This window comes from Coturnix japonica, chromosome 3 (assembly GCF_054131305.1).
Source record: "Coturnix japonica strain WE chromosome 3, WE-NBRP24, whole genome shotgun sequence".
Lineage (NCBI taxonomy): Eukaryota > Metazoa > Chordata > Aves > Galliformes > Phasianidae > Coturnix > Coturnix japonica.
In genome coordinates, this window is record NC_140665.1 from 15,330,770 (window position 1) to 15,345,593 (window position 14,824).

At 37.8% G+C, this 14,824-nt stretch overlaps 1 protein-coding gene across 7 annotated transcripts in view; it reads right to left on the reverse strand.

The window, feature by feature from the left end:
* The window catches only part of PLCB1 (phospholipase C beta 1), a 346,674-nt gene that overhangs the window by 73,500 nt on the left and 258,350 nt on the right, over nt 1-14,824 (reverse strand). For all 7 annotated transcript variants that reach the window (XR_014943800.1, XM_085541097.1, XM_015857085.3 and 4 more), the window contains exons 17-23: nt 11,882-11,966; nt 10,687-10,811; nt 9,537-9,691; nt 7,628-7,792; nt 5,858-5,957; nt 3,138-3,242; nt 2,665-2,774 (exon numbers count right to left, since the gene is read on the reverse strand). Coding sequence is in view for 6 of the 7 variants with exons in the window: in XM_085541097.1 (XP_085397223.1) it covers nt 2,665-2,774; nt 3,138-3,242; nt 5,858-5,957; nt 7,628-7,792; nt 9,537-9,691; nt 10,687-10,811; nt 11,882-11,966 (845 nt within the window). In the remaining variant the exon portion in view is untranslated. The remainder of the gene's footprint in view (nt 1-2,664; nt 2,775-3,137; nt 3,243-5,857; nt 5,958-7,627; nt 7,793-9,536; nt 9,692-10,686; nt 10,812-11,881; nt 11,967-14,824) is intronic.

Consider the following 14,824-nt stretch of genomic DNA (forward strand, 5'->3'; position numbering starts at 1 on the left):
TATAGATCAATATTTAACACACATCATGCTGGGATTCCTATCTTCTGGCAAGTAGGCACCCTAAAAGTCATTATGTGGAAAATGGGTATTGTCATCTTCTATATCTGTATGTGAAATGCTGCATTGCAGCTTGTTGAGAGCTATTAATATAGCCTGTCAGTTTGGGACATAAAACAGCTGCTTTCAGAAACAAAGGCAGAAATGTGAGACAGGATCAGGAAGTGAATAAAGAGTAATTTTCACTGCATCAAGCAAATCTAATCTCATTAAAAAGCACTTTCTCTTCTCATAATTCATCACACAGAATGGTAAAGTAAACATGATTTTCCCCTGGTGGAGAACATTTTAGGCTCTTTTTAAAATACAATGCAATCCAGCCCAAGAATTTATATTTCCAGTATATTTCCACACGTTGCCATGTCTTTTGCAAGACAGTATGTTTACTATGTTGAAAGATACATACTCATACAAGTACTTATTTATATGGGCTGCATATTTATTTCTGAAGAGAAAAAGAGTTGCGATGTACTGGGATTGTGAGATCCTCTTCTGGTACTGAGTACATCTGTGCTGCACTGCCAAACCAGGAGGAAAGACCTGAAGTCAGTTTGGCTCCATCTTGGCAAAGTATAAGCAAGTTTATCCATAAGAAGTGTCAGATTAATTTAATTTCCATTACTCCACCTAGATCTGTAACTCATAATGGGAATATTACAAAACAAACAGAATAGATGCTGTAAATGACAATTAACAGGCACTATACTTTGAAGCCTAGAGAATGGTAAATTTATTCATTCAAAGCAATTCACTACTAGATATCTTTTTTGACTACTGTTTTGTCAGGGGAACTTCCCACCAAGCAAGCTGCAGCTTAAACTTCTAAGTAGCAAAGAAAAGCCTTCAGTTTTCCTTTGATAGGTGCAGTAATGCAGCTCAGATATATAAGAGTGAGTGAGAAGTGGGGAAGGAGTGTGGGGAAGGGAATATGTGCTTGGAGGCAGCACAGCTTTAGACACAAACATTAATAGGGTGTAGATAGAAACTGCACATAAGGAAACTGAATGCAGGTGTACTTACATGTACATATCTGGCAGATATACTCAGAATTATTTAGCTGTGTTGCCAGTGAATGTGTTTGTCATTTTTAATCAACGTGGTTCTTGTGGGCAAGTGTAAGTAAACAAACCAGTCAGTCCTGCTGACTGCTGAAGAAAATGTTTCATCAGATAAGATCAGGTAACTCAGTATTTCCAAGCACAGCCCAGATGCCAATTATCTTACCTAGAATCACAGTTTATAAATAGATAGTAACAATGGTACACTTAAATTGCCATTTTGAGTGGCATTTTTTTTAACCTGTCTATTTCTACTGCATCTAATTGAATGGTTATACATTTTTAGTAAATGCACCGCTGCAATCAATACAGTTTTCCCTTAAAAAATATTTCTCTGCTACTCTGAAGCACACTCCTTTATCCCAAAAGCTTTAAAGCTCCCTGACACATGGTAATACTACTGAAGCACTACAACTCAGGTTTCCATCTTCGCATTTGCTTAAGAAGATACTCTGTGATAGAATTTTTCTAGCAAACAAGCCTGTACAGACCAGAGAAATCTGGATTTTTTTCAAAAGTAAAAATGACCTCTAAGGTATTTAAAGGATCATGTTAAAAAAAGATTTTGCTATTAAAATAGAATCTCATGTGTAGAGTGTCCTAGATAACTGTCTAAGATACTACTGAGCATTTCACAGTGTCCTCGTTCAGCCGAACTTGTGACACTGCACAAAGAGTAAATTGTTGGCCACTGAATTGTAATGACTTTCACTTTTCTGGTCTGCTTTGGGAATGTATTCTTGGTTACAAAATCTAGTTCAGTGATGCTTTGCACATCCGAGAATTGAAGAAGGCAGTTAGCGTAGCTGAGAGCAGTTTAGGATTATGAAAGTATTCATCTTTGCTAGAGACCCCTTCAGAGTGCCTTTTGATTCAAGCAATATTCAAAATACAAAGTTGACGTTCTCAAACCATGCTGAAGGTGTCACAGTGATAACGTCTGGAAGAGATTGAACATCTGGAGGAATACAGACTTACTTCATTGGAAGTGAAAGCTAAACTGTCAGCATGATGAAGCATGCTCAAAATTACATCTATGCAATTGTATGTACAACAAAGAGCTATAAACAGAGCCTAAAATACTGTACAATACTTTCAGGCAAAGCTGCTCGTACAGCATTGTTACTTATATAATATATATATACACACACTATATATATATATATATATAGTATATTTTTATGTATATATTTAAATAAATATATTCATAAAGGCAATTTTAGCACCACCCTGAAAAACAACAGGCACTGACTTTAATGATTTAATGTGCTACATGAAACATTGGAACAACCTAACTCTGTTTCCCAGTCAGCTTTTAGTCTCTCTTTACCTCTGAGCAGTACTGCAGGTTTTGCACAACATGCTTCTTCTGGTGGAAGCACACACACAGCACAATGCTGCTGTGCGGTCATATACTCTAGTCTCATTCTGAATGAGATGTTAGCAAGTATTCAAGCAATCAATACACACAATTTGAGGACTTCCCAAGTGAAGTAAATATCTTTAAGCACAGCAGTGTAATTTGCAGAGACTCTAAAACCCCCCTTACCTCTTTCTTTACCTCTTCTTCATCTTCCAGAGTCAGCGCCGCCAATTGCTTAGCTCTCTGCTCCATCAAGTTTACATATCTAATTGGATTGGATAAGGCCTCGATCACATCTAGAAATAATACAAATACATCAGTTCCAAACCTCTTATATGCTCCTCAGGCTTTAAGATGCTGTACCTTTCCTACAGATCTGCCACTGAGAGATAATCTTAAGTCATAGAAACAGCAGTGAGTGACAGTATACCATCACATGCAAGTACTCTAATGTACTCTTTTAGATTTCCTGTTTGGGTTATGTGGATGTTTATTTTTCTGAACACAGCATTTTATGATGGCCTTTCAAAGCTTACACCCAACTTGGATTTTACTTCTCATGAGGCACAGAAAGGAACAGTACAAAAAAACCTGTCATTTTAGAAATAAAAACAACAGAAGTACTATACAGAATGTCTTTTTTTTTTTCACAGCATTACCTGCGTAAGTGTCAGGCACATAGTCTTTGACCTCTATGTACACAAAGAGAGCTGGCAGTGTCAAAGGTTGGTTCCTCTCATTCCTCAAACAGATGTAGTGGTAGCCTGTAAAATAAGAACGAACCAGTTCAGAGCAAAAACTCTTCTAGAGATATGCCCAATGCAATTGTGTTAACATTTATTATTTATAGTTTGTCTCCAGCTGAGCCAGCAACCTCAGGGACTTCTAATCTGGTTAAGACTTGCCCAAGGGGTTTCAGAGATAAGTAAATATGCAGACAAGGAACTGTTTGAAAGGCACATGACACTGCTGCTTAAAATAGTATTTACACTTTATTTTCACACCTCTGAATAATGCAAAACATTGTCATTAATCTAATTTTGAATGCTTTCTCCTGTATTGATTTTTACTAGGTTTTTGTTTAGTTGTTTGTTTTGTAGCTCTTGCTATGTTTTCAAAAGTGACCATTATAGCACTCAGGAATCCAAACTGACAAGTAAAATTGAGATCAATGATCCAATACCTAATTGAAAATACAGACAATGGAGCACTAAATCTACAAAGTGTGTGAGGGGTGAGTCCTGTCACATGACAAACTGTAGGAATATATCAGAACAAGGAACATTTTCAGACAGTTTTGAAAGACGATTGTCCTGTAACAGTACAGATACAGCACTGCAGCACAGATTAGTCAAGTTCATGGCACAGAATCACAGATTTGGCAGCCCCAAGCCTCTTCTCCCAGCCACCCACTACCTGACTTTGTGGATAGACAGCCCAGCAACCTACACTTTTGAAAAACCAAACATCAGCTTAGCTCCCTCAAATGCCTCACCATACTGCTTAGTTTAAATACAGCAATGGAATTACTGGTAGGAGTGGGAGAAATGAACTTCCAGTCCCAGCAAACTGTCTTCAGCGTGGCAAAGCTGCTTCCTCTGTCTCCCACATGATGGCTGAAGCTGTTGTCCAAAGGGATGATTATGGAGCCAAACATATGGTAGTTGTAAGATAAAAGACACAAGCAGGGTGAGTTTATCTGGAGGGATCCTCACTGGGCTGATCGGAGCAACTCTCTCCAAGTAACAGCTAAATCCTTACTTTGGGAATAATAATCATATTATTATAATAATACGGTGTGACAGTATGATAGTTTTCAATAATGTCTCAGAAAAGAGCTGAATTTTATCTTACAAAGGTTTCTCAGCCCCCTCAAGTTCCGTCAGCAGATTTTCAGCATGTACAAAAGACTAAAACCAACATGCTGTTCTCCATCTCATGCTGTAAACAAATACTGGAGTCAAAAGGACAGAAGAAAATGCCTGAGGATAAAAGCTCTCAAAAGTGCTTGTATCATTTAACACAGCAGCTTCTGTTCTAAAAAGCACAAACTTGAAAGCATGAATGTGATTTAATGCTGTGCTAAAAGGACTCTGTGCCACACAAAGGCTAAGTGCTGCAAAAACGGACCAGCCCCGATAAGAGCTCACTTCCACCAGATGATGGAAATCCTTCACAACTCCTTTTCTTCTCACACATCGCATATCTTCCTCTGGAGCTAAACAGATCTGTCATAAAGCAAGTTTATCCCTTAACCCAGAAGGAAATATGCCTAGAATAAAAATTGAATTGTCTGCTGTATTGATAATCTAAGCTTGCTCACAAAGAGGTGTGGAGATCAGCAGAGCTGGCATAACAGCCAGGAATGTGTGGCCAGCAGCAGGAGAGAGGAGGGAGGGGAGAAGGGAAAGAGAAATGATGATGACTGAGGAAATCCTGGAGCAGTGCATGCCCACCAGTCACATCCATCTACCTGACCATGCTAACTGCGAGGCCACATGACCCACACCAGCCAAGGCAAGATGGCTTGGAGTTCTTAGAAAAGCCCTGACATCACTGGCCATCAAAGGAGATCTAGAAAGTACTAGAAGAAACTTAGAGACTAAGGTCTTGACAAATAATATGGACAACAACTGCTAGATACAGGGACACATAAACTATATGTTACTGCTGGAATCAACTAGACCAGGTATAGTGAAGAATATACTTCCTTTTCCACTGTCAAAATATCCACTGGATACTTTCTACTGGAAGTATTTATGGCCCATCTGCTTGCTCTAGTTTAGAGTCCTCCCTTCACTGGAAAACTGGTACTGAAGTCGGACACTGTTCAAAATGCCAATGTCACTGCATCTTTCTGAAGCAAAATATTTAACAGATCTCTTGACCTGGAAAATTACACTTTTCATTGTGCCCATTCATTACAATAGTGATAATAATATGATTTGGAAGAGACCAGGAATGATTTTTTTCAATATATACATTTTTAATATTTGGCAATAAAAGTTTAAATAATTTTATATTGATTTAATGGTTTTGCAGAGCTACAACAATTTGCATACTGGTCAGTTGATGCATGCATATTAAAATTACACTACAGGAGCATCTTTCGCTTTCATTCCCAGCCATCTCTGATTCTCTAAGAGATTATTACTTTTTTTATCTACTGAAGATGAGCAAGTACCAACCATTTAATTCTGACGGTTTTTCTGGTTGATTCAAGATGTACATTTCTGGTGAAATATGGTATTTTCCTTTTCAAAGCTGAAATATATTATTCAAATTCTGAGATTGTATAAATCTATGAGGTTGCTGGTGATTTGCGTTTGCTTTTCCTTTTCACAATACAATGTCTGTTTCAACGGAGGAAGGGGTTTACCTGGTCGAATTGCTGAGACTGGTAATATCCGATGGCCAATAAATTTCCCTCCTTCCTCATATACTGCTAGCCTCAAACATGCCAGGGTAGGTAAAACAACCTAAAAAGAAACATTGTTGCATTATTAACTTTCTGCTCCGAATGAAAGAGCTCCATCCAGACAAAACTTAGCAATATATCAGACAAAAAAAGATAAAGTTAAGCCCAGCAGACAGTAACATCTACACATCCACAGGAGGTAATACCATGCAAGAGATCAGGGTATATACACACCTGTGTTTAAAAATAACTATCATAGAACTGCTCTTCTTTCAAGGAACTTGAGGTGGGATGTTAGCACAATATGTTGAATACCACAATTTGGCCCTGCATTTTCAATATGATACGAGGGACTCAGCTCAACTCTTTTCACATTCCAATGTTTTCCACTTAGTCAGTCTTGCATGTTCTCTTTTTCCATTGTGTCTGCAGCAACTGGATTATTTACTTTCCATAAAAGTCTCTGGTAATGTATGTAAGCATTGAAAACTCAACATGTAAATCAACACAAGTTGCAGAGTGCTGATGTCTGAATTACATGAACCGTATCAACTTCAGTAGAGTTTCTGAGAGCTGTAGTCCACTCATTTGTCAGGGGAAGCAGGTTTAATCAGGAGGGATGCTTACTAGCACTGGATGCTATTTTGCCACCAAATACAAAAGAAGGCCAAACAGTGAAAAAAGAAAACAAATTGAAATTAGCTACTGAGCTACTTACCTAAGATTGGAATCTTTGATATCACTTCTAAAAAATAGTGTAAAATTTAAAAAATCTCATTTTCTTACAGTGTATACATAAAATAACATGTGTTTTGGAGCTGGGTGCAGGTAAGTGTTGTTTTTTTCCACACATCCTGCTAAAATTGACATACACATTGAAATAAAAACAAAAGCAACAATTTAAAACTGAAAATCTCTACAATTTACTTTCAACACTACTAAAAGAAGTGACCTTTGCTTCTCAGAGCAGAGCAGCAGTCAGGGCATAGCTGTAACTAAATAGAGAAATGAAGTACACTAATTGGAAGTTCATTATAGAAGAAAAATCCTAGTGATGTTTCCAAACTTAAGCTCTGGGAGGCTGCCAAAGGAAAGTTACTCAGAAGGCAAAATATTCTGGTTCAAATATTCACAGTAAGACATCCATGTTGTACAGTTCTGAAACAGTCTCAGTATTTTCAGCTCCTACATCTCATACTTCAGGTAGATTAGGATTTATGCACCTTTATAACCTGGGTTATATTTAGGTGGCATACACTAGAACTAAGCAGAGATAAGATTGCTTTGAATGAGCTAATTTGGACAGCCAGACTGTTACAGCTGTACTCACATCACCTCAGTTGCAGGTTACCAGGATCTGCTTTTCAGGGCTGTTCAGCTGAGGCAAAATGCCATGGAAATTCAGCTAAACTGCTTTTATAATCTGCATTGGCTCATTTATAGCACAGCACTGCATCATCCCATGCAGATGAATCCACTGACATATTTTCTATTTCTAGCTGTATTCTTGTGAAACAATCAAGGTGACTTGAAACTGATTTATTTCAGTACGGGCCTGACATGACTAGAGTAGCAAAATTATACCAGAAATATTAAGAAACAGTTGGAGAAGTAACTGCTCAAAAATCTCTTTATTTTTTTTAACAAATGAAATCTGTAGAACACAGAATTAGCCAGTTGGGCAGTGATGAAACGCACAATGCTGGTTTGAGAAGCAAGTGTTACACCAACCTTTTTAAACACTATAGTTTCCTCTTCCCAGACAGGATTAACTGCATTGCCTTGTGAGGTCTTGGTCTTCAAAGCTTTTCTTCTTGTATCCACAGGCAGGCCAAACATGTCAACTTCTACATAGGTACCAACTTTTTTATCGGAAAGAAACTGACCTGAAATAATCTAAGATCAAAACAAAAGGGATGTCACTAGACAGCTTTGGTGGACTAGGAAAGTGGCTGAGATGCAGGTGGATAATCCTCATTACTTATCAGATAATGTGTTTTCAAAGAAGAAACAAAACAAGCAAAAAGCAAAACAACAAAAAAGTGCATCTAAAATAACAAATAAATAAAAACACTGTTTAATACTGCAGGCACAGAAAAACAGCTTGTATGGTCTGATTTCCTGTGGACCTGCGACCATGAATCCCCCTGTGAGAAATAATGTGGTTCAGATCACACTGCTGCCCTTCCCTTAGCAAGACACCTGGATCTCATTCCCCAGACTTATTGTCTCTGCACACAACACAATATCTTTGACACCTTTAATTTTTAACTAGTTTCAACAACAGGTTTAAAACAGTGCTGGAAGGAAAGAGATATATGCAGTAGCATAACTAGATACGACTCTTATTGAGAGGAAAAAAAAAAAAAGTTGATATTTCAATAAAGGCTCTTCATAGAGGGTGAGGACTTTGAACACAAGACAATTACAAAATAGTGGGCTTTTCTAGTTCTTAATTTAATAGGAAACACAATTCTCATCTTTAAGAAGTATAAGAAAGCTCTGCGATTAATTCAGAAAATTGAAGAGGTATTTACAGCAGCGCCTCTGTAACATAAGAAATTTGGGTTTACCTAAAGCAAGTCTAATTCTGCTCTCAGGTGGATCAGTGTTGACATTGCCTTCACACCTGGTAGCCTACTCTGAGCAGGCAGAAGTGGCTGCCTTCTGATAGCTCTTATGATTCACAGATTCTCATTCCTGTTAAAAACACTGCATCTCCCAATAACTCTCAAATTACTTTCACCTCTGTTTAGTAAGCTGGCAGAAAAATGAGCCTCTAAACCCACAGGGGGAACTGAAAGCTTCCATGACTGCAGGTCACCATGGGAGGTCATTTCCACAGAGCTGCCTTTTTCTCTTTTTTTACCATGCATGTCAGCAGGTTAGCACTCTATTCATAGCCCTCTGAGCACTGATCTGTTACACTTATGTCTGCAGCTCAAGAGGAAATACTTGTTTTTCCTCAATGAAAACAGGATATTTTGCAGGTGGATTCTATAATACAGACACCATTCTAATGGGAAGTCCATTAAAAGCAGAACAGGATTTCAGAAAGTTTATGTTTTCATAACTAGAGTTGTACTGAGTATAAATTTGTGTCATAGCCAATGCAATCTATCCCTACAAACATTCATAGCAGTTTTCAATTTGCAGATTCCTGGCAGTCCTTGAACTTCATTAGAGGTCCTCAAAACAGGAACCAGTGAAAGCAAGTTGGCAATGACTTGCAGCTGACATTTATGGATCCAGAGTATTGCTGGAGAACTTAAAGGTTACCAAAAAATTTATTTATACCAGTGTACTGCTCTAACTGTTCCACTGCTAGTGACCACTTTGTAACACTACATTTCAAATTCAGTCCTTTATAAATAAAACCATAAACTACCCTTTAATTCATCAACTACTCAAATATTTCTACAAAAAAATAATAGAAACAATAAAAACACACTTATTTAACCTACAGTGAAATATGAGGCAGAGCATTATCTGCAATGTAAAACTTAGACATCACTCCATGCAATGAAATGAACTGTACTGTCCTGAATTGACATGGCTCTTTGCTAGGTCACTGCACAACAGAAATATATTCACACTCTGACATCGTTGTGAGAGTATTTTCACCAGTGTGTGTACATACCTTCACAGACAAAGTGTTCGCTACGATTCCATCCACAATACTTTCAGTAAATGGATCAAAGTGTTTGTCTGGTCTTCTCATGAATTCTGGCTTTAACCTGTATCCACTTTTGCCATTGTACTCGTACATTCCCATGTTTATTTGCATAGACAAATCTAGGTATTAAAAATATAGATGAGAATTATTTTCTGCATAGATAATGATTCAGAAAAAGCAATAGAATAGCACTATTTATTCTAGTTTCAAATGAACTACAATGTAAAAAACTATGTATGGCACTAGGCTGCCTAATAAAAGAACTTTCAGACATGACCGCATTCACCCTCCTGGATTCTTTCCATAGGGGACTCACAAGGTACCTTTCAGAGGCTACTCAAAAGATAACTTTCAAATTGAAAAGGAGTGTTAATGATTGGGTATTGAGTACTTTAGTGTTGTACTGACTGTACCCAGGCCAGCAGAGTATTTAATGTGTCAAACCCCTTTTAACAACAGACAGTGGAAGCTTGATACTCAGTTGAAATCTGCTCAGAAATGTTTTCATTACTCTGTGGACTTCCGGACTGTGTGGAATTCCATGGAGAACTGCTGTGTACATGGGCTTTACTGGAAAGGAAAAAGGGAATGATAACATGATTCCACAGACAGGGTATGTCCTGGGATCCAGTATCTGGCAATATTCATATTTCTCAGGCATATGTAATCTTTGAAGGTGCCACAACCTATTTCAGAAGTTACTTGTGCATACAGGGGCCTAAATGTCTGTTTCTTATGCTCTTACTTCTAAAGTGGAATTTTCTTTCCATTTTTTTGGCATACATCCCTTATTGCCCTGATATACTGAGATTTTTTTTTTTTGCAAGACTGGATAAAGATCACAATTAAATCTCAAACGTTGCTTAATAGTAGTCACATAGAAATGATGACAATATGGAGGCCAGTACGTATACATATTATACTAGCCACAGAATATTAATTACAGCTATTCCTTGTTAAAAGATAAATTGCATTGAAAACATAAAGTTACAGCCCTATAGTTCAACTACTGGACTCTTTTGATGCATAAAGCCTTTCTTACCTACCAGTCAGGAGCTGTATCAGAGAAATAGAAAAGTACAGATTACAAAATCAAGACACCAGCACAGCTTACCTACAGTTTGGAAGTTGAGAGCAACCATTTGGCAGCCAGCATTCCAGAAGACTTGTGGCATATAGTTTGAAGAATCTACACGTGTTCCTTTTGGGTAAATTCGGCTTAGCTGCATTTTGTTATATCTAAATAGTGGGCAGTTAAGATTTCGTACATGTATCAAAAATGACTTTGCAGAGAGGTCGCACAACTGCAATATTTAAATGCAAATGATCTTTACAGAACGGCAGTGGGTTCCTAATTGGATTTCTGCAACTATAATGCCAGAGATCCACAATTTTGCAGATGATATAAATTAACGGGGTAATTAAAGGTGATGTTGCTGTATGGAAAATACTCAGAATAAAAAAAGAAATAGCACAGGTATACCTTTCACTAAACTCCATCTATAATACAGTTCCTAATTCAGAATTTTCCTAGCACTGCATTTTTAGAGGTCAATCAGCTGTAAACAGTAAATCTTACTTTGGCAGGGAAAGAGGTTCTCAGTTAAAAAGTGGAAGTGTTTGCTCTTTTGGAATGAGCATTAGAATTGGCCTCTACATGAAGACAGAGATGATGACTTTGCACTTCTTAAGTTCAATCTACAAATCTTTGAGATGAGAACATGCTGCAGGTTATCTGTGGAAATTGCTTTCCATTAATCTTCTTGAGGGCACTTGATCATTTTTTTCTTAACTGCAGCCAGGATGAGACATTGAGAAGCATCATAAGGTTTAAACAGATTTCTCCTTAGCTTTTCTTTAAAAGCTACAAGAGAAAAAGTAAACTAAAAAGAAAAGTAAAACTGGATGGCAATAAAGTCAGTGCTCTTGGAATTAGATGGGAAAGAAAACTCTTTTGTATGACTTTGCAAAAAGCAAGTCAGCCACATTTTGCCAATTTGCTTACTGTAACTCAGACCACTTCACATAAGATGATAAATTTATCAAAAAGAATACAAAATAGTAGGTCTTCAATTTATAGTTTGAGCCTATTCCCTCTGGTCCTAGCCCATAGCACAAGGACTCTTGCCAGCTTTTAAATTAGTTCATCAGTCCAGCCCAATTAAATCATCTATGAAGACAGTTAAGTCTACAAATCTCATTTGGTTTCCATATTTTTCCAGCTCATGTCTTCAAATTTCAATAAAGCCCTGTAACAGACCTCAGTTGTAGAAAACCTAGGAAAGCAGCTTTCTGAAAGTCAAGGATACTCCACAAATTCCACAGGAGACTTGGTAAGCTGCTCAAGCCCTTTGGTTTCCACAAAGGAAGACATTTCAAAACTTTTGTTGCGCTCTGCAGTTTTAAAGGGGAGAGAAAAACAGTGACATATTAGAGCGTGAAATCAGATACAACATAAGAACTAGTTTAGTTTCAGTCCTCTTACCATCTGTTCACCAACTCACTTCACCTTAATCTCAAAGAATTTCTGTATGCAATCATTTGTGGACAGCTGTAAACTCACTCTGCATATACTCAAAGGTACCATGTAAACTCACGCTAGCATTGCCTAAATGAAGGGCACTTGTACTGCCAATTGCCAGTAAAAGAAAGTCAGTGCATGTTAGAGATCTCTCACATTCGCTTGCACAATACCATATTCATGCATTAGACAGGTATTGCCCAGAGCTTACACATGAGACATAGAGATATTGTGGCAAATTTTGAGGAGAATAAAAGGCCCTGCCAGATGTCTAGCCTTATTGCAGGCAGATACAATGGCTCTGAGCCAATTTCAAGTTCTAATAACTAATGCCTGTATCAGATTAAACTAAAGAGTAGGCTACTTTTGCCTAAAGGGCTTCTTGTTACCTTCCCGATGCCAGGGGAAACTCACATCTGTCTCAAACAATCATGGAAAAACTGATATCTAATCATGACTGAAGACACGCTCTTGTGTCTCAGCAGGTGTTTAGACCTAATGATGGACTCCTCTGGAGCATCAATAACATCTTTAATGTGATCAAACTTTCGACATGAAGTGATGTATTGCCCCTGCTAAGCATGTAACTCAGTGGGACTGAACATTCATTTGTGTTATATTACTAACTCTGCCTAATGTTTGCACAGCCTTCCAAAGTACCATGTGACAAGTACCAGAGCCTAAGCCAAAGCCCTTCAACATTCATTACTAGTTCTTTTGAACTGTATACAGAAGGTAAGGATTCCTGTAACGTAACAGCTTCCCATTTCATCAAAAACTCTGCAGATTGGACAGAGTGGGTAACAGCACTGAGAGATAACAGTCATTAAATATCTCAACACTGCTCTCTTTAAAAATGAGATTAACAGTCCATGTAGTGGAGCATGAACTCACTACCCTAACCACCCTATTGAAAGCAAACAGTAAACTGAAGAAAATGCTTGCCTTCATACAGTTCTTGAAGTAACTGTGTTACAGTCATCAAGGGATGACTGAACAAAAGCACTTGTCTTACAGAAAGAAGGAGAGGAGAAACAGGTGGACCTTTCCTTTATAGGAAGCCAAAAAGGAAGCAGTGGCTCCAAAGAAATAAGGAACTAGAATGTCCGGGCCAAGGTGAGAAGAAAATGTACTGCCGGATACTGATCTGCAAACTAGATGGCTGCAGCTATTTTCATTACATGTTGAAGAGCCAAAGAATGACCGTGATTGTGTTGTTTCAAAAAATTATTCTCTGTCTCTAGGGGAGCTGGAACTCACACTTTGTAGTGGCCCCTACTTATTAGCAACCATCATGCTACTTCCATTATTAAATAGCTGTATCTCCAAATGGTAGAAGATTCCTGTCATTCCTCAGAGACTGACTACTTCCTTACCATTCATCTTCCTTTCCAACAAGCAGCATCCTCTCTTTCTCCCAAATTGAGTTCCAGACAGCTCACTCGCATCAAAGCACCTTATGGCACTGAGATTCTTCTCTTCTTCCATCCCTCTTCACTAATTGGATATTGTGAGCAATGCACACATACAGTGCTAGTGCAGACTATCACTTGTGTAAGAACAGGTCACTGTGCCGCTGATGACTAAGTTTTTACGTATCTGAATGTTCTGAGGCTCACTTTCTTAAAATTGAACTATGTGTTTCTTATGAATCATTTAGGAACGATCACCGATTCCTGTGAGCATACCATGAAAGGAAGTTTCCTGCAGCTCCTAATAAACACTTTGCTTGTATCACCTGAGAAAAACATTTCAGCTGATGGCAACCAGACCAAACAAACAAACAACAAATGAAATTGCACAGGGACACTGAAATACACTGGTGATTTTCTGTTTGCCAGTGCTATTCTACTTCTGCATCTCACTGTTACTTAAATACAGCCCTACCAGGAAACAGTGACTAGATGTGTTCAATCTCCACAGTTACTCAACCAATGTAGGCCTGCTACACAAAGGAAAAAAAAAAGGTTCAAGGAAAGATAAGGAGCATATATTTTATTCTACTTAGAATACAAGTACTATATTTTTTCTGTAGAAGTAGTAGTATGCAGCATTTCTCAGTATTTATCTTAAAGTAGAATCTGCAGGAAACCAGAACCAGTAGCTGGCAAATATCACCAAATGTTCAGAGCTTAAGCAAATTCCTAAATAAAAGACAAAAAAATATTTCACTGCAATACCTGTAAAGGACTGAGAAACCCGTCCTCTGAAGAAAAAACTGTCCAGGGGAAGCATTTCTCCCTTATGCTAAGTTACCACGCTTATGTATCAGGAGGAATTCACTACAGAATGGATAAACTCATTGAAAAACTCTTACCAATTTGAAATGATACACTAAAACAGTTACAATTATTAGCTGTCGGAGAAAGGGAATAGATCTAGTGAAGGCCATCAGGGGACTGTTACAGATCTAGTTGTATTCAATATTTTTGTTACCAAGCTGGAAGAAAGACCAAAAATGCTCTCCCTACAATGTATGAATGATAGAAACAGTGAGATGCTGTTACCACAACAGAGGTGAGGATCACAAATCAAAACAAATACTGAATTAGATAATTCAAAATTAGAAAAAAATCTTACTGCTGAAAAGAGAGAAATGAAAGAAGAGAAGCAGGTGAATAGAAATACAACTTGGGAAAAATTTAATAGACTGCAAAATAAAAAACAATTTTACCTCTTCTTTAGGTTATCATCACTGAACTTAACAAACATTCAGCTGAGGTTTCAGGCC